Below are 15944 nucleotides of genomic sequence, written 5' to 3' on the forward strand. Positions count from 1 at the left end.
GATTTAATTTTGAGCTCTGTCCTAATGTTGAAAAATATTTAAATATTCCATTGAAAGATATCAAGAAACAGTATTTCTGCCTTCAAGCAGCCTTGTACAAGTAGTTTTATTATTCTAATAGCCAAGTCTTGCATTATTGATATCAGGTATAAAAGAATAGTTAGTCATTAAAGAAGAACTAAATAAAAGTTCAAGCGTAACTCTGTCAGAATTTTACTTATACAGGTTATAGAATGCTTTGTTGTTGTGATAATTCTTCTTCTAAATAAGTCATCATTTTCATGCAATTTCTAACTCTTGATATTAAAAATGTATGATAAATTGAAAATACTCTTGTTTGGTGTAGAGAAGTTTTGTTTGAAATAAATGATAGAACCTGTTGTAGTGTAGTGTGTTCTTTAATGGAATTATAAATTGCAATTTTTATTTAATTTATAAAGTCATCATTATTAGGGTCACAGGTTGAATATTGTGTAACAAGTGAAAGTGTCTCCAATAGTATAGGGTTGCCATAAGCCATATTTTCCCCTGGCATGTCCGGGATTTTAGTGGTCAAATTTGTGTCGGGGAGAAATGTTAAAAAGTGCCTAATTGTCAGGGATTTTCGAATACAATGAATCCCTGCTACAATTCCTCGAGTTTTCAGATATTGCGCATCCATGAAATCCTATTTTTTCAGAGATATGTCACATTCTAGCATTTTTGTGCAACACGGATAGCGTCGCATTCGTGATGTCACATATGACCTGAATTGCCAGCATTTTGTAATCTGTATTTTGGTTGCACCACCTTTACTTGTATTTATTCCGTGCTAGGGTTTAGTCCAGCGTTTCTCGAACTGTGTGCCGCAAGAGACTTTCAAGTGTGCCGCGGCCCTTTTTAGAATTTTAGAAAATAATCTGTCTGCATTACACATAGGCATGCTTGCAACGGGCAAGCTTGGGAGAGTTGAGTAACCATAATTAATTAGACTGATATTATTATTGCATTTGCCCTGTTGTGGTATTAAGGGCGGTTGTTTTGGCATAATTGTATTGTGATGTCATAACGTTTTTGTAAACAAGACGTCCACCTTCCACCATGTTGACTAACGTGTTCAGTTAGGCAACAGGAAAGCAAGTTTGAACGAGTTCTGGCTGTCTGCTTACTAATCATATTCGATCATCGGTGCAAAGGCCATCAAAATAATCTAGCCATTTGATACTCCATGGCTCTATTTATAAAAAAAACCTCAAGTGGGCCGCATGGGCTGCAGGGTGGACATTACTGGTTTAGAGATTGCTATTTCATCCATGTATTTTAAATATGTTTTTTTGAACAAATCATACTTTCGCTTTACTATCTGTTATTTGTAACTTATTGTTTGCTAGTTATTTTTCGAGGTGAGTCGCTAGAACCACTGTTCAAGACCTATAAATTATAATTAATTTTGTTGAGCTCAATCAATAAATCTTTATCACATCGTACTATTCGTACTGTTTTCAATTGTTCTGAAATCAGTCCTGTTAATCATAATTTTTAAACAATTTGAATGCCTGTTATGGAATCAATTATTGAATGTTATGAAATGAAATCAAAAAGTTATTTATATAAAGAAATTTATGAACTAACTAACAATTGCAGCAAAAATTTACCCGCATTGATCAAATTTCTTTAAGCACAATATTGTTCTGTTATATAAAACATTGTATTCTGCCAAGTGCTCTTATCTCATTCATAAAATCATGTTTAACTCAAAAATTATAGGATTGATAGGGTTTGTATCAAGATTAGAATAAGTGCATTACCGGTATAAAATGGCATATACAAACAATTTGTATTATCAGGTCCCAGGAACAGTTTGATATTTTATTTCAGTCCTGGTCAGAATTGTCTGGCAGTTTGACAAAATTACCTGGTTTTATTTTATGTCATAAGACATTTAAATACTTAAATACTAAGTGTTAAAATTACCTTGGTGAATTTGATTTTGGTAAATTTACAATATTGATTAATTGGAGATTCAGAAGTATGCGTACCAAGATGGCGCATAACCTGAATACAGTATGTATTCCAGATTAGGGTTTAGGTTGTGCGCCATCTTGGTGCAAAACTTCAGGAGTGCCGAATAATTTTATTAGAAATGAAAATTTTATTGCCTAAAAACATGTCAGCTTACTTAAGGCAAATCAAGTATATTTATCATTACATCTTGATGTTTATTGTCGTCGATATGAAATGATTGAGTAAATAAACCTCGAAGTTTGGAAGTTTCCTGGTTTTATGTTCACTTTCCTATAATAATAAATACTGTATAAACATTTATATTGAGTAAGGTCGTAAATATACTCTAGAATTCTATCCAATAAGCAGTGGAGCAAAAGTTTTTAGCATTTATGCTTTGTTGGTATTGTGAATGAACTGCATATCTAACTTTCCATTTTGAGCTCTGCTATATTTATTGCCTCATGATTGAAGGCAAAGTTTGACTTGGTAGTGTATATTATAGATAGATTTTTGATGACTTTATAAATTAAATGTAAATTGCAATTTTACACGATTTGGGTGGATTCTACCTTTCCCAGGAAACTTTTGGGCTGATCTGGACACAAACTTTGCATGTAAGTGTTTATATCAGGGGTGGGCACGGTTTTTGGATCAGGGGCCAAAAATTTTGCCCACCTAGACTGGCGGGCCATGTAGTATGACGTAAAGAGTTACATTTTATAAACAATGTTTACAGTGTTAGAAAAGCAACAGTGGAAAACAATGAACCTTGTGCCAAAACTAAAGTTGATGTGCACGTTCGAAAGAATATATTTCTATATACACCTGTATGTAAAATGCATTGCACTGAGATTAAATTTTTGTACTCGCTTGTCAGATTATCATTCGAACAATGCACCACTCGGCAACATAGATTTTTGATGACTTTATAAATTAAATGTAAATTGCAATTTTACACGATTTGGGTGGATTCTACCTTTCCCAGGAAACTTTTGGGCTGATCTGGACACAAACTTTGCATGTAAGTGTTTATATCAGGGGTGGGCACGGTTTTTGGATCAGGGGCCAAAAATTTTGCCCACCTAGACTGGCGGGCCATGTAGTATGACGTAAAGAGTTACATTTTATAAACAATGTTTACAGTGTTAGAAAAGCAACAGTGGAAAACAATGAACCTTGTGCCAAAACTAAAGTTGATGTGCACGTTCGAAAGAATATATTTCTATATACACCTGTATGTAAAATGCATTGCACTGAGATTAAATTTTTGTACTCGCTTGTCAGATTATCATTCGAACAATGCACCACTCGGCAACGAAGTTGCAAATTGATTATAACATTTTGGCCATAACACAGACACAACATCATTCTTCATATTGATGATAAGTGAATAAAAACAATGCATTGTTTGATAATTTATTAAAAAACACCTCATACATGTCCCTTTGTGGCAGGCTTTTAACACAGCAATAGAGTGTGCAATTGCACCATGATATGAAGTTTCATGTGGCGATTGTTCATAGGCGAAAATAATGTGGCATTCGCGCTAACGGAAATGTGTGTATTTAGTATTGAGCTCCCAGTGGCTTTGATGTAAAAAAATACTAGATTTGTACCAGATGTGTTTCACACACAATTCAAATTATCTATCAAAGACATACTATTTTATGTTTTACAGATTCAATTCGCGTCGATCATAACCTGTTCCTGCTTTATAATGAAAGACTAGCAAAGTATGGCGAAGTTTACAGAGGCTTGCAGACTCATAAAGGTTCTCGAGGATTCGATCCAATCGCCATAAAAACTATCAAACTCAGCGATAAAAATAGGAAAGAAGTGGAAATCATCCGAAAGCTTCGTTCCCACCCAAATGTGATAACTGTCCTCCAATCTGGGACTTATTTCTTAGGTCCAATAGAACATTTATACATCGCAATGGAATACTTTGAATCTAAAACCTTGACAGACTTTGTCAAAGACGATCCAAAGCCTAAGACTGACGAAGTCAAACATAAACAAATAGAACAATTTGTTGAAGCTGTCGATCATATCCACATTAACGAAGTTCTACATCGCAACCTCAAACCAGATAATATCTTGGTATCGGACAATGGTAGAATTCTCAAAATAATTGACTTTGGTTTGGGAAAACAGTTAAGAAAAGGACATTTTGTAACCAAAATAACTGATGGTTGGAGGGCCCCGGAAATATACCTTTCTGACCTTTGTTCTAAACAATCGGACATATTCTCTTCTGCACTCGTAATCCATTTCATATCGACCGATGGTTCCCACCCATTCGGTAATGACCCAGATTCATGGAATCTCAATATCAAACGATATCAAGGATGTGACCTGAGCAAATTAGAAGGGGATCTGGAGGATTTGGTTGGTTGGATGCTCAGATTCCGACCACAGAATCGTCCTAATACGGAACAAATTCGGAAGCATAAATACTTTCATGGTCAACTTGTTTGCCCTCTTCCCAAACTGAGTAAGTAGAAAGGTTCTATAGTTTTTAATGAAATATTTCCTTTAATCAAAAATTCGGATAATTGATTGAACACGGTATATTCCACCTTAGTAGAAAATTTTGAACTCAGTCAGAAACAAAGTTTATTGCAAGACTTTTATATGAAATTATCATTTAATAAAGTCTAGGTTTCATATTTTCCCCAAAGCCTAGCTTAAATCATACCTGACATATTGTGATAATACCCAAGATGTTTGCTTTATATAACATTCAGGAACATTTTTGCTTTGTTTATTCAATTAATTTTGCTCTGTGGTTTTTATTATTCTGTCTAATTGAAACCAATACTTTTGGGTTCTGTAGTACGAAGCGCTCCAGAGAAGGCTAATTGGCTTGGTGGTGTGGCTAAGCATTAGGAATACGCTCACCTTCGCAAAATCAGGATCTAATTCCATGCGAGTTAATTACGTGCAATAAGATTGCTGGACTCCTTGTAGGGTGGTTATCGTAACCGCTGTTTGGGTACACCATCAAGTCCATGCATCTGAAAATAAATAGCTGACTGAAAACTAATCCCATACCCAACATGGACTGTTAACTGGACGAGCGGCCATGGTTTGTCATATGATTAGGCCGTCTCATTCACTTTCCTCTCCTGCAGGTTGAATATATAAATCTTATTTTACCATACCATACTAGCCATATTTTTCTCGTTACTGATTTTCCATCGAAACCATGAAACTGCGGTTTGTCTAGTATCCCAATTCCCAACTTGGGGTCTTTAGTTGAACATTTACTGTAATGAGTGTTTTGAAAAAGTTAGTCAATATCAATAATTTTCACTCTTTTTTTTTAGATTTTGCTCAGCCTTCCAATATATCTGCAACAAACCAGCTTGCTGTTTCCACTAGTGCAAACAAGTCCATTTCTCAAAAGACTGCTGAAGCCAAGTGTCAAGGTAAATTCTGTTGAGAAATTTCTCCTGTTAATAATTATTTTCAAATTGGTCAAATATAAATCCATTTATTTTATTACAGCATACCTTTGAGGATCATATCTAAAAAACAAAAGAGTGAAAATACAACTAAACACAGTAAATGTAAATCTGAATATGAATTTGTGTATTATCATACCTTGGCTATTAAACTTCTATATCACAGGCATTTCCTGTGACTTTATGAATACCAAACAGTATTTCTGCTATACGTTTTGATTTTATCAATCCAAGTGCAGAATCTCAGTCTTCAAGTTAAAAATCAAAGCTCTGAATCGGGTTGGGCAATTACTTTCCTGGGCCGGAGTGGGCCAGTTCTAGATAATAGACTTGCTTACTGGGCCGAAGGCTCAATATAAAACTATAAATAAAAACAGTTTATTGCATTTCGATAATAAAAAAGTGAATCCGCAACCACAAGTGACAATGTAAAATATCAAAAAATAAAACAGGGAAACACCATAGGTTTTGTTTTAGGAGGCACGCAACAGATTAAAAATGCTGTTAAGACTGTGTAAATCGCAAAATTTACGGCACACGTTATATTGGGTTGCCTTTGAAAATTTTACGTTTTATCTGGGAGTATGAATTAAAACAAGATATAATCGGACACATTGCTAAAAAATTTTACAACATTGGCATTTTGGAGCAGTAATGCTTTCATTCTCAATCAATGGAACAGCAGGTTACATTGAAGTCAATTAAAAAAAAAAGAAACACATTTTAAATTTGCCCATATCAGCTATGGATTGAATTGCGCATTGTACTCTTCGGGATTTTAACGCAGTCACTGGGATTTTTCCAATGGACGATATTCTAAAAATAATCATAAGTGCCAAATGAATAGCTCAAAGTTGACAAATCCCAAGGTCGCAAAAATCCGAATCCAATTTATTTATAATCCGGTCAATAGTTTATCGCGTATTTCATGTATATTTTACCTAAGTCGACACAATGAACATAATCAAAATAATATGGCAAGACATTTTAAATGCCTGTATCAGCCACAGATTGAATATTTTGCGCAACAGAAAAATCATAATCCACAAAGTCTGTTTTAAAGAGTGTCGCAATCGCAGCACTTGTTTTAGAGTCGTTGCGTGGGAATTTTTGATCCCGATTTTTTGGAACCCCCCTTTTAAAAGTCCTGGATACGCCCACGTAGAAGCTGCTGTGCTGATTTGTGCCAGAGGAAACACTCCTGCCGGCCGGATCCGGCCTACGGGCCGTAATTTACCCATCATTGCTCTAAATCAAGTGCAGTTGCACTATTTATTAATGCACTCCACAAAAAGTCTTTCAATATTATAGGTATATTAACCAGCCAAATACTCCTTTTATTATATTTTGTCTAATTTTTTTGATACATTTCTTTACATGAAAGGATAGCCATTGATATGTTAAAAGGCACTTTATTCAAAAAAAAAAAAGTTTTTCCCTGTGAGGCATTGCCTATCCAATTTATTACACACTTTGACATGAGGGGGAAACAGGGTTTGAACCTGAGATGTGTAATCTGTAAAGCCTGCAGGTAAGTCTAGGGCGTTAACCACTAGACCAGGGATTCCGAAGCTTTTTTCAGGACGACCCCAAAGACAACTTTTATGTGTCCAGTGCAACCCCATTTCAATATATATATATTTTTCATGAAACGTTAGAGCAGTGGTTCTCAACCGGGGGTTGTAGGCCCCCAAGGGGGTCACGAATCATCTCAAGGGGGGCCACGACACAAGGCTAAAAATTGACCACGAAACGACTTCGTTTGCATACTTCCCTTTTAAAATAAAATTCTCTGTTCATGCGGTATTTGCGATCGCAGGGTGTATTCACTTTCTTGTGTGTGAATTGTTTGATCATAATGGAACTCGGAATCTACCAATCAAAATAGTTTGCCGGTAGGCCGTCTAACCTGTAAACGGGCAGTTTCACTAGACTGTGAGATAACTGTCGCTATCAAATTATAGACGCAAAACCCATTTGTAAATTCCCCGTGCCCAAAATACGAAAATGGCACGACAGTTACGTTGAATTTGGCTTGACCAAAGTAAATCGAGATGTGAGAAAATGTGCGCAATGCTTGCATTGCTCGTGTGTAATTAGGGTGACAGCACATTTGAACCCATATATTTGCACCCGTATATCCGCGGGTTCAGTCTACATGCGAATGCTAAAATTCATGGGTTAGGGTTAGTATGGGTTCAAATATCTGTAGATGCAATAGCATGCAGATGGAAATGTTTACGGGTTCAAATGTACGTGGATTCACATGTAATGGAACCGTAATTAACAATGAACGATTACTTCCATCTAACTCCAAAACCACCATGACAAAAATCATCCCCAGGTGAAAGAGGTTGATATCGGTTTCTTGGATGTCAAGCAAGTTAAATTGACAAGACATTGTCCAAGTCCGGTTTTATCAGAGGAAAAGTCCGCTTTTGAAAGCAGCTATGAAGTAGCATATCAGATTCTAACCACTAATTAGTAAGAAAGCTCATTCACTTCTAGTTCAATTTTCTGAGTTCAATGTTAACAGTGACATTTGTCTGGCTATATATTTAAAAGACTTCCCATTGATTGTATACTAAAAAGCTTTTAGTTACTTGTATGTGGTTTGCTTTTGCATTTCATAAAAGATTTTTATTATTCTGTCTAAATGAAACTAATACTTTTAGGTTCTGTAGTACGAAGCGCTCGAGAGAAGGAAGTTGTAAAAGTCAAAGAAGAGTTTGAAGAAAGAATGAAGCAGATGGAATTAAAAAATGAACAAGAAAAGAGGGAAGAGTCGGAGAGAATGCGGAGAGAGCACGAAAAGGAAATGAAGCGGGTGCAAGAAGAAAAGAGGAAAATGAAAATTGAGATTGAAAAGCTCAAAACTGGAAAAAAAGGTTTTCTAGATTTCTAGATTGTTATTGGTAATCGCGGGCTTATGCAGAAGAGACTGCTAATTGGCTTGGTGATGTGGCTAAGCATTAGGAATATGCTCACCTTCACAGCTTTGATTACCATGCATGGGTTCGCAGGATGGAATTCCTTGCGAGTTAATTATGTGCAATAAGATTGCTGGACTCCTTGTAGGGTGGTTCACGTTAGCGCTGTTTGGGTACACCATCAAGTCCATGCATCTGAAAATAGATAGCTGACTGAAAACTAATCCCATACCCAACATGGACTGTTAACCGGACGAGCGGCCATGGTTTGTCATATGATTAGGCCGTCTCATTCACTTTCCTCTTCCGCAGGTTGAATATATAAATCTTATTCTACCATACTGGACGTTTTATTATTGTTTGATTTTCCATCGAAACCATGAAACTGTGGTTTGTCTAGTATCCCAATCCCAGCTTGGAGACTTTAGTTGAACATTTACTGTCATGAGTGTTTTGAAAAAGTTGGTCAATATCAATAATTTTCACTCCTTTTTCAGATTTTGCTCAGCCTTCCAATATCTCTGCAACAAACCAGCTTGCTGTTTCCACTAGTGCAAACAAGTCCATTTATCAAAAGACTGCTAAAGTCAAGTGTCAAGGTAAATTTTGTTGAGAAATTTCTTCTGTAAATAATTATTTTCAAATTGGTCAAATATAAATCCATTTATTTTATTACAGCATCCTTTCAGGCCCATATCAAAAACACAAAAGAGTGAAAATACAACTAGACACAGTAAATGTAAATCTGAATATGAATTTGTGTATTATCATACCTTGGCTATTAAACTTCTATATCGCAGGCATTTCCTGTGACTTTATGAATACCAAACAGTATTTCTGCTATACGTTTTGATTTTATCAATCCAAGTGCAGAATCTCAGTCTTAAAGTTAAAAATCAAGGCAGTGTAAAATATTAAAAAATAAAACAGAGGGAAGCACCATTGGTTTTGTTTTAGGAGGTACGCAACAGATTAAAAATGCTGTTAAGACTGTTTAAATCGCAAAATTGACGGCACACGTTATGCTGGGTTGCCTTTGAAAATTTTATTGTTTATCGGGAAGTATGAATTTTCCAGAAACATGGAGACCCTGGAATTTTTCCAACGATGATATTTTAAAAATAATCATAAGTGCCAAATGAATAGTAAAAAATTCCAAGGTCGCGAAAATCCAAATCCAATTTATTTATAATCCGGTCAATAGTTTATCTCGTATTTCATGTCCATAGATTACTGTAGTATTTTAGAGTAGTAGTGCTTTTATTTTATCTTAGTCGACACAATGAACATAATCAAAATAATATGGCAAGACATTTTAAATGCCTGTATCAGCCACAGATTGAATATTTTGCGCAACAGAAAAATCATAATCCACTGAAAAAGTCTATTTTAAAGAGTGTCGCAATCGCAGCACTTGTTTTAGAGTCGTTGCGTGGGAATTTTTGATCCCGATTTGTGCAATCCCACTAGTGCAAACAAGTCCATTTCTCAAAAGACTGCTGAAGCCAAGTGTCAAGGTAAATTCTGTTGAGAAATTTCTCCTGGTAATAATTATTTTCAAATTGGTCAAATATAAATCCATTTATTTTATTACAGCATACCTTTGAGGATCATATCTAAAAAACAAAAGAGTGAAAATACAACTAAACACAGTAAATGTAAATCTGAATATGAATTTGTGTATTATCATACCTTGGCTATTAAACTTCTATATCACAGGCATTTCCTGTGACTTTATGAATACCAAACAGTATTTCTGCTATACGTTTTGATTTTATCAATCCAAGTGCAGAATCTCAGTCTTCAAGTTAAAAATCAAAGCTCTGAATCGGGCTGGGCAATTGCTTTCCTGGGCCGGAGTGGGCCAGTTCTAGATAATAGACTTGCTTACTGGGCCGAAGGCTCAATATAAAACTATAAATAAAAACAGTTTATTGCATTTCGATAATAAAAAAGTGAATCCGCAACCACAAGTGACAATGTAAAATATCAAAAAATAAAACAGGGAAACACCATAGGTTTTGTTTTAGGAGGCACGCAACAGATTAAAAATGCTGTTAAGACTGTGTAAATCGCAAAATTTACGGCACACGTTATATTGGGTTGCCTTTGAAAATTTTACGTTTTATCTGGGAGTATGAATTAAAACAAGATATAATCGGACACATTGCTAAAAAATTTTACGACATTGGCATTTTGGAGCAGTAATGCTTTCATTCTCAATCAATGGAACAGCAGGTTACATTGAAGTCAATTAAAAAAAAAAGAAACACATTTTAAATTTGCCCATATCAGCTATGGATTGAATTGCGCATTGTACTCTTCGGGATTTTAACGCAGTCACTGGGATTTTTCCAATGGACGATATTCTAAAAATAATCATAAGTGCCAAATGAATAGCTCAAAGTTGACAAATCCCAAGGTCGCAAAAATCCGAATCCAATTTATTTATAATCCGGTCAATAGTTTATCGCGTATTTCATGTATATTTTACCTAAGTCGACACAATGAACATAATCAAAATAATATGGCAAGACATTTTAAATGCCTGTATCAGCCACAGATTGAATATTTTGCGCAACAGAAAAATCATAATCCACAAAGTCTGTTTTAAAGAGTGTCGCAATCGCAGCACTTGTTTTAGAGTCGTTGCGTGGGAATTTTTGATCCCGATTTTTTGGAACCCCCCTTTTAAAAGTCCTGGATACGCCCACGTAGAAGCTGCTGTGCTGATTTGTGCCAGAGGAAACACTCCTGCCGGCCGGATCCGGCCTACGGGCCGTAATTTACCCATCATTGCTCTAAATCAAGTGCAGTTGCACTATTTATTAATGCACTCCACAAAAAGTCTTTCAATATTATAGGTATATTAACCAGCCAAATACTCCTTTTATTATATTTTGTCTAATTTTTTTGATACATTTCTTTACATGAAAGGATAGCCATTGATATGTTAAAAGGCACTTTATTCAAAAAAAAAAAGTTTTTCCCTGTGAGGCATTGCCTATCCAATTTATTACACACTTTGACATGAGGGGGAAACAGGGTTTGAACCTGAGATGTGTAATCTGTAAAGCCTGCAGGTAAGTCTAGGGCGTTAACCACTAGACCAGGGATTCCGAAGCTTTTTTCAGGACGACCCCAAAGACAACTTTTATGTGTCCAGTGCAACCCCATTTCAATATATATATATTTTTCATGAAACGTTAGAGCAGTGGTTCTCAACCGGGGGTTGTAGGCCCCCAAGGGGGTCACGAATCATCCCAAGGGGGGCCACGACACAAGGCTAAAAATTGACCACGAAACGACTTCGTTTGCATACTTCCCTTTTAAAATAAAATTCTCTGTTCATGCGGTATTTGCGATCGCAGGGTGTATTCACTTTCTTGTGTGTGAATTGTTTGATCATAATGGAACTCGGAATCTACCAATCAAAATAGTTTGCCGGTAGGCCGTCTAACCTGTAAACGGGCAGTTTCACTAGACTGTGAGATAACTGTCGCTATCAAATTATAGACGCAAAACCCATTTGTAAATTCCCCGTGCCCAAAATACGAAAATGGCACGACAGTTACGTTGAATTTGGCTTGACCAAAGTAAATCGAGATGTGAGAAAATGTGCGCAATGCTTGCATTGCTCGTGTGTAATTAGGGTGACAGCACATTTGAACCCATATATTTGCACCCGTATATCCGCGGGTTCAGTCTACATGCGAATGCTAAAATTCATGGGTTAGGGTTAGTATGGGTTCAAATATCTGTAGATGCAATAGCATGCAGATGGAAATGTTTACGGGTTCAAATGTACGTGGATTCACATGTAATGGAACCGTAATTAACAATGAACGATTACTTCCATCTAACTCCAAAACCACCATGACAAAAATCATCCCCAGGTGAAAGAGGTTGATATCGGTTTCTTGGATGTCAAGCAAGTTAAATTGACAAGACATTGTCCAAGTCCGGTTTTATCAGAGGAAAAGTCCGCTTTTGAAAGCAGCTATGAAGTAGCATATCAGATTCTAACCACTAATTAGTAAGAAAGCTCATTCACTTCTAGTTCAATTTTCTGAGTTCAATGTTAACAGTGACATTTGTCTGGCTATATATTTAAAAGACTTCCCATTGATTGTATACTAAAAAGCTTTTAGTTACTTGTATGTGGTTTGCTTTTGCATTTCATAAAAGATTTTTATTATTCTGTCTAAATGAAACTAATACTTTTAGGTTCTGTAGTACGAAGCGCTCGAGAGAAGGAAGTTGTGAAAGTCAAAGAAGAGTTTGAAGAAAGAATGAAGCAGATGGAATTAAAAAATGAACAAGAAAAGAGGGAAGAGTCGGAGAGAATGCGGAGAGAGCACGAAAAGGAAATGAAGCGGGTGCAAGAAGAAAAGAGGAAAATGAAAATTGAGATTGAAAAGCTCAAAACTGGAAAAAAAGGTTTTCTAGATTTCTAGATTGTTATTGGTAATCGCGGGCTTATGCAGAAGAGACTGCTAATTGGCTTGGTGATGTGGCTAAGCATTACGAATATGCTCACCTTCACAGCTTTGATTACCATGCATGGGTTCGCAGGATGGAATTGCTTGCGAGTTAATTATGTGCAATAAGATTGCTGGACTCCTTGTAGGGTGGTTCACGTTAGCGCTGTTTGGGTACACCATCAAGTCCATGCATCTGAAAATAGATAGCTGACTGAAAACTAATCCCATACCCAACATGGACTGTTAACCGGACGAGCGGCCATGGTTTGTCATATGATTAGGCCGTCTCATTCACTTTCCTCTCCCGCAGGTTGAATATATAAATCTTATTCTACCATACTGGACGTATTATTATTGTTTGATTTTCCATCGAAACCATGAAACTGTGGTTTGTCTAGTATCCCAATCCCAGCTTGGAGACTTTAGTTGAACATTTACTGTCATGAGTGTTTTGAAAAAGTTGGTCAATATCAATAATTTTCACTCCTTTTTTAGATTTTGCTCAGCCTTCCAATATCTCTGCAACAAACCAGCTTGCTGTTTCCACTAGTGCAAACAAGTCCATTTATCAAAAGACTGCTAAAGTCAAGTGTCAAGGTAAATTTTGTTGAGAAATTTCTTCTGTAAATAATTATTTTCAAATTGGTCAAATATAAATCCATTTATTTTATTACAGCATCCTTTCAGGCCCATATCAAAAACACAAAAGAGTGAAAATACAACTAGACACAGTAAATGTAAATCTGAATATGAATTTGTGTATTATCATACCTTGGCTATTAAACTTCTATATCGCAGGCATTTCCTGTGACTTTATGAATACCAAACAGTATTTCTGCTATACGTTTTGATTTTATCAATCCAAGTGCAGAATCTCAGTCTTAAAGTTAAAAATCAAGGCAGTGTAAAATATTAAAAAATAAAACAGAGGGAAGCACCATTGGTTTTGTTTTAGGAGGTACGCAACAGATTAAAAATGCTGTTAAGACTGTTTAAATCGCAAAATTGACGGCACACGTTATGCTGGGTTGCCTTTGAAAATTTTATTGTTTATCGGGAAGTATGAATTTTCCAGAAACATGGAGACCCTGGAATTTTTCCAACGATGATATTTTAAAAATAATCATAAGTGCCAAATGAATAGTAAAAAATTCCAAGGTCGCGAAAATCCAAATCCAATTTATTTATAATCCGGTCAATAGTTTATCTCGTATTTCATGTCCATAGATTACTGTAGTATTTTAGAGTAGTAGTGCTTTTATTTTATCTTAGTCGACACAATGAACATAATCAAAATAATATGGCAAGACATTTTAAATGCCTGTATCAGCCACAGATTGAATATTTTGCGCAACAGAAAAATCATAATCCACTGAAAAAGTCTATTTTAAAGAGTGTCGCAATCGCAGCACTTGTTTTAGAGTCGTTGCGTGGGAATTTTTGATCCCGATTTGTGCAATCCCACTAGTGCAAACAAGTCCATTTCTCAAAAGACTGCTGAAGCCAAGTGTCAAGGTAAATTCTGTTGAGAAATTTCTCCTGTTAATAATTATTTTCAAATTGGTCAAATATAAATCCATTTATTTTATTACAGCATACCTTTGAGGATCATATCTAAAAAACAAAAGAGTGAAAATACAACTAAACACAGTAAATGTAAATCTGAATATGAATTTGTGTATTATCATACCTTGGCTATTAAACTTCTATATCACAGGCATTTCCTGTGACTTTATGAATACCAAACAGTATTTCTGCTATACGTTTTGATTTTATCAATCCAAGTGCAGAATCTCAGTCTTCAAGTTAAAAATCAAAGCTCTGAATCGGGTTGGGCAATTACTTTCCTGGACCGGAGTGGGCCAGTTCAAGATAATAGACTTGCTTACTGGGCCGAAGGCTCAATATAAAACTATAAATAAAAACAGTTTATTGCATTTCGATAATAAAAAAGTGAATCCGCAACCACAAGTGACAATGTAAAATATCAAAAAATAAAACAGGGAAACACCATAGGTTTTGTTTTAGGAGGCACGCAACAGATTAAAAATGCTGTTAAGACTGTGTAAATCGCAAAATTTACGGCACACGTTATATTGGGTTGCCTTTGAAAATTTTACGTTTTATCTGGGAGTATGAATTAAAACAAGATATAATCGGACACATTGCTAAAAATTTTACGACATTGGCATTTTGGAGCAGTAATGCTTTCATTCTCAATCAATGGAACAGCAGGTTACATTGAAGTCAATTAAAAAAAAAAGAAACACATTTTAAATTTGCCCATATCAGCTATGGATTGAATTGCGCATTGTACTCTTCGGGATTTTAACGCAGTCACTGGGATTTTTCCAATGGACGATATTCTAAAAATAATCATAAGTGCCAAATGAATAGCTCAAAGTTGACAAATCCCAAGGTCGCAAAAATCCGAATCCAATTTATTTATAATCCGGTCAATAGTTTATCGCGTATTTCATGTATATTTTACCTAAGTCGACACAATGAACATAATCAAAATAATATGGCAAGACATTTTAAATGCCTGTATCAGCCACAGATTGAATATTTTGCGCAACAGAAAAATCATAATCCACAAAGTCTGTTTTAAAGAGTGTCGCAATCGCAGCACTTGTTTTAGAGTCGTTGCGTGGGAATTTTTGATCCCGATTTTTTGGAACCCCCCTTTTAAAAGTCCTGGATACGCCCACGTAGAAGCTGCTGTGCTGATTTGTGCCAGAGGAAACACTCCTGCCGGCCGGATCCGGCCTACGGGCCGTAATTTACCCATCATTGCTCTAAATCAAGTGCAGTTGCACTATTTATTAATGCACTCCACAAAAAGTCTTTCAATATTATAGGTATATTAACCAGCCAAATACTCCTTTTATTATATTTTGTCTAATTTTTTTGATACATTTCTTTACATGAAAGGATAGCCATTGATATGTTAAAAGGCACTTTATTCAAAAAAAAAAAAAGTTTTTCCCTGTGAGGCATTGCCTATCCAATTTATTACACACTTTGACATGAGGGGGAAACAGGGTTTGAACCTGAGATGTGTAATCTGTAAAGCC

The 15944-nt window shown here is 35.7% G+C and overlaps 1 protein-coding gene across 1 annotated transcript in view; it reads left to right on the forward strand.

Annotated features, from left to right (window-relative positions):
- Positions 1-13581, forward strand: part of LOC144422810 (uncharacterized) — a 128243-nt gene extending 114662 nt beyond the window's left edge. Inside the window, exons 5-10 of the mRNA XM_078112657.1 lie at positions 5316-5417; positions 8129-8341; positions 8881-8982; positions 12611-12823; positions 13363-13464; positions 13544-13581. Coding sequence (XP_077968783.1) covers positions 5316-5417; positions 8129-8341; positions 8881-8982; positions 12611-12823; positions 13363-13464; positions 13544-13581 — 770 coding nt within the window. The remainder of the gene's footprint in view (positions 1-5315; positions 5418-8128; positions 8342-8880; positions 8983-12610; positions 12824-13362; positions 13465-13543) is intronic.
- The last annotated feature ends 2363 nt before the right edge of the window (positions 13582-15944 follow it).

The sequence above is a fragment of the Styela clava genome, chromosome 5 (assembly GCF_964204865.1).
Source record: "Styela clava chromosome 5, kaStyClav1.hap1.2, whole genome shotgun sequence".
Classification (NCBI taxonomy): domain Eukaryota; kingdom Metazoa; phylum Chordata; class Ascidiacea; order Stolidobranchia; family Styelidae; genus Styela; species Styela clava.